General features: G+C 32.7%; 1 protein-coding gene across 2 annotated transcripts; it reads right to left on the bottom strand.

Annotated features, from left to right (window-relative positions):
- Positions 1-2,160: 2,160 nt before the first annotated feature.
- Positions 2,161-10,415, bottom strand: LOC146941956 (GATA transcription factor 18-like). 2 transcript variants are annotated; one of them, XM_085755878.1, is made up of 10 exons: positions 10,027-10,415; positions 7,832-7,918; positions 7,607-7,740; positions 5,187-5,297; positions 4,981-5,092; positions 4,320-4,379; positions 3,380-3,445; positions 3,221-3,295; positions 3,039-3,119; positions 2,161-2,800 (listed from the first exon to the last, which is right to left on the bottom strand). In XM_085755878.1, the coding sequence occupies exons 1-10, from the start codon at positions 10,285-10,287 to the stop codon at positions 2,711-2,713; spliced, it is 1,077 nt and encodes a 358-aa protein (XP_085612004.1). In that variant the 5' UTR covers positions 10,288-10,415; the 3' UTR covers positions 2,161-2,710. The 2 variants fall into 2 exon arrangements, with proteins under 2 accessions (XP_085612004.1, XP_085612003.1); XM_085755877.1 differs by having other exon boundaries at positions 3,218-3,295.
- Between the last annotated feature and the right edge of the window lie 394 nt (positions 10,416-10,809).

Here is a 10,809-nt window from a genome sequence, read left to right on the forward strand (position 1 = left end):
GGTGGTGGTGGTGGGCGAGTAGTAAGCAGAAACATGGAGGGGAAGAGAGAATGATGAGTGTGAAAATAATCTAGTGTTAAAGAGAGTATTATAATACCATGGTCTTCAAAAAAATTCAATTACATCCAATGGTTAATATCTATTTTGCAACAAAAAAAGAAAAAAAATCAAGTCTCTTACGGTAGGAGACCTAAAGAGGTCTCCCACCGTAGCCTTTGCCGTGGCTTAGTGGTGAAAGTTGTAAAGTGTAGCCATCCTTAGCCTTTGAAAACTTTTTTTTTCATAAAAGTTAGGGTTAAATATGTTTTTGGTCCCTATAAATATGTCAACTTTTCGTTTTAGTCCCTCTAAAATTTTCCTTAAACTTTTAGTCCCTATAAAATTTTCAATCACTACTTTTGGTCCCTATTTTTAATTTAATTTTTGTATTTTTTAATAAAATTATGCAGAAATGTGTAAAATATTCTAAAACAATTTCCTGAAAGTAGAATTTTTTAACAAAACACAAATTAAATATGAATTTTTAACCCTAAAAAATATAAAAAATCATATTAAATTCATGTTTTGTTAAAAAATTCTAAATTTTTTTTGGAGTGATTCTTATAATATTTTGAACTTTTCTGGAAAATTTTATTAAAAAATATTAATTCTACATATGAGTTTACTTTAAAAGAGGGACCAAAAGTAAAGATTGAAAATTTTATAGGGACTAAAAGTTGAAGGAAAATTTTAGAGGGACTAAAACAAAAAATTGATATATTTATAGGGACCAAAAACATATTAATATTTAACCCTAAAAGTTATTTAGACCCTCCAAAAAAGGCAGGATTAGGGTTAGGTCAGACTGTCTAACATTTATATAGATTAAGATTTTGATAAAAAGAAAATTTATAAATATTTTTATTTTATTTTTTTTGGTACAAATTTTTATTTTATGTGCACGAGTGAAAAAAAACATATTTTCACTATATGATAAGGGTTTTTGAGTTACATTACCTTTGTTTTTGAACAAAAATAATGTTGATAGAATCAGTGGATGATAGGATTGTGAATAGAAACACAACATGTTATTCTTTATATTTAATTATTTTAAAGCAAATTTAAATTTTGAATTATTTTTACCAAGAGAGTAACGGTATCCAACAAATGTCATGGTACCAAAGAATGTTTGCCTTAGACCATCATCCTCTCTTGAATTTACAATCATTTGATTAAAAATTATTATCATTATCATCATACAAACATTCCAGCTCCGGAGAAATTAAAGTTCTTTCTTTGAACAGCTTGCCATGATGATATTCCTAGAAAGGTAATTTTACATAAGGGATGTATGTCTCCGGCTGATGTCTGCACTAGATGCAACTCAACCAACAAAGATGTTTTCCACTGCTTGCGGGATTGGCCATTCCCTAGGAAGCTTTGGTTAGCCATCGGGATTCAACAACCATAAACTTCTTGGAGCATCAACCTTCCCTAGTGTTGGCTTTTCGAATGTCCTTCATGTTGAGCTTCTAGCTTTATGTCATTGGGTTGAGGATGGCTTGGGATAAAGGTCTTAGAATGTTGGCATCATTATGTGGCTATTATCCATAATATCAAGGAGTTATTAACCAAGAATTGGAACATCCAGCTAGTGCATACGCTTAGAGAAGGATATGTGGTTGCGGGTTATTTTGCAAAGCACTGAGCTTCTGGTAGCCTTGTTAGGCTGGAGTTTATCGAACCACCTCTTGGAGTCATCCCTCTTTTGCAGGCTGATGGCATTAGTTCTTTCCAGTATTTTTTTTTCTTTCCTTTTTGCCTTTTTTTATTTCCTTTTCTTCTTTGTTTACCAATAAAAAAAGGAATCATGACCACTTTCAAAACATTAGATAAGGGTACAAGTATTAAATGCTGACAGTGAATAACACTCGCTCAAAGTAGGAGAACTATTGAGCTCAAAAAAAAAAAATTAATAATAAAAAGAATTAAATAATGTGCATTTTTAAAATAATTAAATGATGTGTAATTTTTAAAATAATTAAATGGTGTAGCATGTGACAGTGAGAACGCAGATCTTTTCGAATCAACGGAATGGCAAACATAGCTTTGTATGGAATAAAATAGAACGGAATGGCAAACATAGCTTTGTATGGAATAAAATAGATAAGGAAAAAGAAGAAGAAGAAAAAACCAGTGTTTATTTATATGAACATGTACATTTACATGCGTTGAAACAAGTCTATTTGTGAGAAGTATCCAAATGCTCCCACTAAGAGTCCAGCAGCACAAGCCTAAACTTCAGCACACCACCAAACTGATATTCAAATTAGGGGTCCATCCTTTGGATGGCATCACCAAAGTTTTATCTCTAAATTTCAGGTAGCAAGGCTTTGATCACAATGAAATTATCCAAGTCAAGCAATTATACATCATTTTATTAACACGATCCCAAACACTCAAGGAAGATTATCAAATAATATATACACAGACAATATCTGACACTTCATCCAGCATCAATATTGCAGAATAATGTCGGGCTTGAAGATCAGAGCTTCTCCACCCTTGATAGGATTACCACTTCATTACGCTGTTACATACAGTCATAACCTACTTTCCCATAACTGTCTAATATCATTGCTTCTAGAGCTGCATCCCATATCTACATGAAGAATATCCAACAAATGGACTGTTGTCTAAAACACCCACATAATGAATTACTTGGTACCTTCTAATCAAAGTTTCCAGGAATGTCAATATCTGTATCTGAAGGATTAGACATTCCTGCATCTGAAGGATTAGAAAGCTCGACCACGGGTTCCTGTAGGTCATATAAGGCTCATGTAAGAAGAAACTCAAATGCATCTTATAGAAAATTATGTTAGTTTAACAACAAAACTCTTGCGTTTACAAGTGTACTGGAAGCTCCATTTCAAGTTTCATCGGCAAAGTTCAAGTGGGGCTACTTGAACTCGGATGGAGCACCAGCATAGTTGTGTGAACTGTGAATTCGACTCATTTAGATAAACATTATAAAACAAGCTGCATAATAAGAATACCTGCTCATCATCATTTTCCGAAGAATGACAAATTACCAATGGCAGTGTTTTTGTTAGGTGTTCTGCAGATTCAGACAATTCCTGAACAAATACCCATTTGTCAATACCAGAGAAAAGATGTCTGAACCCCCAAATTGAATTAAAAGAATAAAGAAAAAGAAAAACAGATTTACTACAACTACCTCATCACCAGGGTTTGATGCATGATCATTCAAACCTTCCGCACCAACAGTCTTGGAAGGTTCTTCAGAAATACCCTGAACACACCATAAAAGTTTTATGCAAATAGAACTACAATTGCAAATCTAAGAATGAATCTGTAATATTTGAAAGTGTTTTACTTGTTCATTTTCAATGACAGAGAATTCCCCTTCAAGAACAGTTGGCTTGACATCAACAGGAGGGTCCTGCAAATTTCATTCAAGATGAAAGGGTGTTTTAGGACTGGTGTAATTAAACTGATGAAAGAACTTGAGCCACAAAGGTAAGGCTGTTCAAAAATAAACTGGTTTGTTTTGAAATGTTTTTTGAAAGAAAAAAAATTGTTTTAATATTAAGGTTAGAAATAATTTAAACCCAAGTTTTCTACTAAACTTAACTGCAATGTTTTAATACTAAATCTTCCACAAAGAACTACAGGAAATTTACTTTCATGTCAATGTAAAGTGTTTCCATCTCTTCGTGACAATCAAAACCATAAACAGGTAATTAGTTCATTTGTTCCATTTTCAAAAAAGTTTATTTGAAAATGTTGATAAAAGGCATTTAATCTAGCTAAAAATATATTATTTGAAAATATTTGTTATACAAATCGTAAATACATATCAGAAATCAGAATAGTAACCTTCACTGTGATACCTTATTTCATGGGATTTTTACATGTGATCTATGACTTCATTAATAAAAGGAAGTGATTGAATTGTGATTAGTTAGCATGTCAATAACTTGACCTGTGACTAAAGAATCTAAGATGTTTATCTTATCTCACTCCAACTTGTATTATTCTCTCTTATGTCTAATAAGTTTGATTTTTTTTTTACAGAGTAAATTTTATTTCTATTCTCTAATCCATTGATAAGATAATATGTTTCCTTTCCTGTCTAAAAACAACTTAAAATACAGTTGACCCAATAGTTTGTAATGAATATATTACCAAAACCATTTGATTTCAAACTGGTTATTAAAATTGGAGGCACGCATAGCTGATCCCACTTAGCATTTGCAATTGGCTTAATAAAGGAATACATCTTGAGAAAACATTAAAAGATTCATTTTACATACCAGACGACTTTGCTCAACAGGAAGATTTCTTCCACCCTTACTGAGATCTCTGAGTGTCCCCTATCAGAGTTAAGAAGCAGACTTAGTAAAGATGAATATATTTGCAAGATGCGCACAATAAAAGATATTGAGAATGCAACAAACAAGTACAGGAATCAGAAATACAAAGTAATAAGGAAACATAAATGATGAAAACAACATGTCCTATAGTCAAAATACAACATCTAATCCACCACTGGGTGTAAGGGGATTAACTATAAAGCCCCAGGGAGCTCCCATGCCAGGGACCATTGTCTCAGCTGTAAACAATAAAAATGGCACCATGAAAGATAATGAATGACAATGATTTAGTAGAGTTTGACAGAAGAGTAGCAGAAGTTGAAGAAAGAAATCCAAAAGTTATTGATGATCTATAGCAAATGATTTAGATATAAAAGAAAAAAAAATACTGCACATCAGATATTCATTATTTTACTTCAAATCTAGATGACAAATCCGAAAGACTGGGTGTTGTTTTTTTGGGAATAACACAAAAATATCATTAGACTTGTGCAGCCAACTCCAGCTACTGGAAAATAATTGTGTTGTTGTACTTCAAATGAAGTACAAAAGTTGAACCAAGCATTTCATCAAAACCATACTTGTTAGCAAAATGACCAACCTTGTTGGCCCACATGAGGCCGCATGCATTGCACAAAGTTCTTGGTCCAGCTGGTCCGCGACGCATTGCAGGAGTATTATTTTCATTGACTCCACAATGTTGACATCTACGTCTGGAATACAAGAAAAATAAAGATTTCGATTAAAATTATCACAAATCTCTCTCTCACACACACCCACACAAGAACCAATATGTTTAAAACTCACAGAGATTCAGGATTAGGACTGCCATCTTGACCAGCACCCTGTGCTGAATTCCAACTAGAGGAACCAGGGCTTTGCTTCAAGGGTGCAAACTGCCCCTTTTCCCGATGCATCCTAGCAAGAAATAAGAGATAATAACATAACCAAATTCATAAGTAGAAATGAACACATAAACTTCAAAAATAACTTAAAATCAGACAAAACCTTTAAAGGAGCCAATAATATTATACAACAAAATGCAATCAGTTACCATCAACAACAATGAATTATTAGGTCCCTCACTCTTTATTTAAGTTGCTAAGAAATCTGCTCACTGATTAGCCTCTACTCAATATTAAGTCAAATCTAAGATTTTATAGTGTCATAATTCAATATAAAACAAATCTATTCAGACCCAACATGAATCCTCTTATCTATACGACAATTGAGTCCAGATGCAACTTACATTATAATTTATTTGAAGCTGTTAATATTGATGAAATCTCAACTATACTACTTCATGAAAAAGTTTAGGGTTTAAATTTTCAATAATAATAAAATACTATCCTTTTTGTAAGACTGCTTGGACAAGTGAGAAGAAAATTGAGTTTACTTTAAATTTGGTTATTGATAAAGACTAATCGGTTCAATTAATCTATATAGCCAATCTCACCTGTGGTAAGACTTGATTGGGTAAATAAATACTACGCAGTTTAGAAAGAAAAGAATTCGAAAATTTATCAGTGTTTTAAAAACCGGGTTGGTGATTGACTTGGTAAGGGTATTTGGTCATTGGTTGAACCACTTGATCACTGGATTAACCTCATAATTGAACTTGAAGACTCGGTTGCATCACCCGGTCTCTATAAAATATTGTTATTTGTATGAGCCAGATTAAGCCAGCTGACTTTGTCGCTAAAAATTTAAAACACTTATAAAATGGCAATAAAAATAATTTTATAGACTTTAATTTAACAATGAATGTATTTATAAAAGGCATGTATATTTATAAATAAAAAAAGGCAAGTATTAATTACATTTTGATGTTCAAAAATCATATCGTTGAAGCCAAAAGAAAATAACATCTATACACAGCTATATCAATTAAAAGCAACATGATAACATCAACAAGCAGCAGGCTCAGTGGCAGAAAACTGCATTGTGGTAGTGTACTGCCGTATATTCGATTCTAGTGCAAGCCACTTTCAGCATATTATTTTTTTAAAATAAAAGCACTAGCTAGTTTTCACTGAATCTGACCACACCAGTTACGCCGGGTTACACGAGTTTGATGAGTTTAACCAAACTTTGACAGGTCAAATTCACGAGCAGCCTAATATTGTGATTGGACCGGCCATGTGTCCGGTTCCTGGTTTTACCAGAGCGATTTTTAATACTATACTTGAAGCGGATCAAACTCTGTAGAGTACAAGTATTTTGTATTGAAAAATATTTCTGTAATTGTTAACCGTGGAGTTTCAAAACTAACAAACACAAACTTTTACTATGACAAGACAAGGCAATTGTTAAACAACATTTTCTCCATTTGCAAGAATAATAGGTCTATCCAGTTAAGTCTCAAAAACCCTTTTATTAGTAGGTTCATAGTAGTTAGAGCTTAACCACTAATCACTAAAGCATAGTTCTAGATATTTTAATGAACAAGGACTAATTTTCTTGATCTCCTTATGGGTTAAAGCAAATTGCGTGTCCAAGGCGGGCACAATCAAATTGGAGGCCCTGTTCAAATATTAAAAATGGACCCCTAATAAAAAAACATAGTTTTTAAAGAAAGACCTCCTCTATTTAAACTCTAAATAACATAAAAAGTAGCCATCCTCGTAACTAACATAAAAGAGTCATATTCTAATCAATAACATCAAAATACAACTTCAAGTTAATATCGTAATATAATTTTTAAAAGCATATATACGATTAATAATTTTAAAAAGTTTTGCAAAAAACAAAAGTATCCCGAGGGAATCAAACACGGGAGCATACGCATGCTAACAAACTACATTCGTTCACTGGACCATAGCGACAGATTTGAAAATTTATGAGCATTAACAATATATAACTTATAACAATAATTTTGGGCCAACAAGGTAGCAGGTGGTCAGTGCTGACCCTGTGTGCGTCCCCACGAACTTCCTTTCGGAAGCTCTATTAAATTTGTTTATTTTCTCATATTCTCAAGAAGGATATAAATCAGAACTCTGTATTTGTAATTGCAATCTTATCTGCTATAGTATTTAGACACAACTACCCAATATTATACTGATGGAGTTGACATCTTGGTTAAGATAAAAATCATAAATAACTTATTTATAAAAACAGAGAAACGTCTTATAAAAGCTTAGATAATTTCTCCTGTACAAATTGTAGATCTAGAAATAAATCATCACTTTTTGGGGTAATAGGGTAAAATACAAAATTTCATTTACCTTTCTGCCACCTCTTTTCTCACGGAGTATCTAATTTTCTTGTCAAAACATCTTTCCTTGCGTTTTTCACGGTACCTGACCAAGGAGGCTATTCTTCGTGAAAGATTTGGAATCTTTGCAATACCGCCCAAGCCCTAGAGATTGCAGGAACCAATTCACAAATGCAAGCATAAAAATACAATACAAATTATAAAATTGTTCTTCTAAAGTCAATATATGTTTTACCCTGTTACTCTGATCAAATGGCAGTTCAGCTGTGGGCATGCCTGGCTGCGCACCACTTCCTCCCAAAAACAGCAAAACAGCTTGCACCTGCAATGTGAAATTTTATCAGCAAGCATTCCCCAATAGCAAAACCTTCAATCATTGTCCTTTTGCCAGGTCAAGAAGTAAATTACAAATTTAAATACAGGACTTCAGTGCAATTTTGTTCCACATGCTACAAATATTTCTTCCATTCAATTCATCTGTGATTAGTGATCAGAAATTTGAAACAATTTACAATGGAAAACTGTGATTAGTTGGACCCACGCATTTTTAGATATATTGTAAGCAGCCTTACTTTGCAATTGCAAGAGGTCTGATTCCATGACTTCAATCTGTGACTTCCAAGTCATACAAATACTTTGACCGTTGTGTCAAGGTTCCCAAGATTTGCTAATAACTTACAAAATGTCACTTAATTTTCAATATCAGAGGTTTGCTAACTATTTTGATTTTGATCATGGGCTCTAAATAAGCTTAAAATTATATTAGTTCTGTAAAAGTAGGTTACTTTAAATCCTTAAAGAATATGTGATGGAAACTTAATATACATAATAGTACTCCTATGTTTTTGTAAATTACAGTTTATGAACTATGCAGAGAAATTAGGGTAGTTACGATATTCTTGTTTGACGGACGCAATTGAGTATAAGTGTGAAGCGAAAGATGTAAAGCCTGAGCTATTCACCTATTCATATCGTTCGTAAGCCTTACCAGACATCAATATTTCTTTTTTCCAAAACCCAAATTATTATGTGTAAAGCTTCCACCAAAATCCATAGAGCTTTTACGTCAACTTCTTCAAGTAGTTATCATCCAAACAGCCATTGATGACAATGAGATCCATAATCCCTATACTACCAAGCAAGACAATTAAAGTAGAAAGCTACGAAGCACATACATAGATACAAACACCAGATATGATATGGACATGGACACGCCGACTGAAGTAATAATGTCTAAAATACAAGCAGGACACTTTGTACGTGTGTGTGTGTGTGTGTGTTTAGTGCTTGCACGTGTGTCTGCCTATAGAAGTGATATTTTCAATGCAGAGAGATGGAAACCTTACAACTCTACAAAACATCAAAACTCTTTTCTGGTTCATAGTTGCTACATGTCTTACATATCTTTCCTTTTGAGTTTAAGAATAATCAGTTTAAAAATAGGCAAGCAACTCACGTGTCAAGCAGATGATTACTGCCTTTGACATTACAACCTTTACACCACAACAGTCCCATTATTACACCGTCTTAGTTTATGAATAAAATAGATGATCACCACGCTTATAAGCATTTTATTTTATTGTGTTACAAAATCCTAACCAAGGTAGGTAAAATCGAGATTTTACGCTAATCGAAAGATTATACAAAAATCATAAACTCAATTATATGCATATAAATTCTTATACAAACCTTAAATCACACTTGAAATAATTATGTAAATTTAAATTTATTAGCATGAGAGTTTTAAGTCATTTGGAAATGAAACAAAAGAAGGACGAGGGAGAAGAAGAATTTTTTTGAAACAAACACAAGCATAATCGCTAAGACACAAAAATAGTGATGTGTGTACTATTAATCGCTAAGGGCAAGCATAATCGCAAAATCATAAGATTTTACGATTCAAATCGAGATTCCACCGATTCTTCGAAAATAAGATTACACGTGTACTCTCAATCACTTAATCACACTGAGGGCAAGTATAGTCGCAAAATCATAAGATTTTATGATTCAAATCGGAATTTTAACCACCATGATCCCGACAGCAATCTAATAAATAACAACCCATATGTTAAGATTTGAAACACGTGTACTCCAAATCCAAAAAAACATGTCTTACGCGTACTCGTTACAGTACCCGTACCCGCACCCGATACCCATCGATTACTCGCGGGTACTTTTTTGAATTTGAATATATTCTTTTCCTAATTTTCAGTCTATAAACAACATTTATTAGACCATAATTTTCTTGATTATGTATATTTGTCAACTAACTGAAATTTGATTTAATACTGTATCCGTATACATACATGCAACATAGGTGTTAAGTTCAACTAAAGTATAGTTATGAATTATTGTATCAACAAAACGAAAATTCAAAATAAGAACAACAATTGAGATTAATAATAGTTGAAAGTGATGAACAGTAATTACCTTCTGATGTGTGACATCGGGGAAGACATAAACCTCGCCTTCAAAAGAAAGAGTGAGTTCACCAATACGTGTTGCAGCTGCAGCTGCAGTTGCAGTTGCAGGAATTGAAGTGCCTTCAACGTTCACTGAATTACCATTTGTTTCTTCATCCAATTCATCCATAGTATCATCACCATCATCAGTATAGTCCTCATCGTCGTCGTCGTCATCAATAGCTGGAATTGTTGCAGGATCCTCAGATGGAAGAGGTTGTTCCGCCATAGAAGAGAGTTGAAATGAAACCCTAGTTTTGAAGATTGCTATCAATTTTCCAAGGAACTCATAACGAGACTCAAATTTTTATTCGGCGTCAGTGACTCGTGAATTTTGTCTCTGCCTCTTCTTCTCTTTTTTTTTTTTTTTTTTTACTTTTAATTTTAATACTAGTCCTTTGTTTCTTCTTGTTCATGCACGATAAAGACGTTTTTTTTCTTTCATTTGCTCTTTGTTTTGATTTTCTCTCACTATTATCTTGATTTTTACGTCAAAACATATATTTCATTGTATTATCTTAAAAATTGCTTTATAATATAGTTGTTCAAATAATATTCTTCATTGAAAAATTACAATATCTTTATCAATTGAACTAAGCATATGGAAACTAATTTTCTATTTTTTAAATGCGTAATTTTAGTCCTCGTTTTTAATTTATGACAAACCCTTTATTTTCACTATCCTATTCGGTTTTTTTTTTTTTTTTTGAATAAGAAACGATTTTATTAAATCAAATTATCCTGAAAATAC

This window comes from Medicago sativa, chromosome 3 (assembly GCF_051527215.1).
Source record: "Medicago sativa cultivar Bolivia chromosome 3, Bolivia_mono, whole genome shotgun sequence".
Taxonomy (NCBI): Eukaryota; Viridiplantae; Streptophyta; class Magnoliopsida; order Fabales; family Fabaceae; genus Medicago; species Medicago sativa.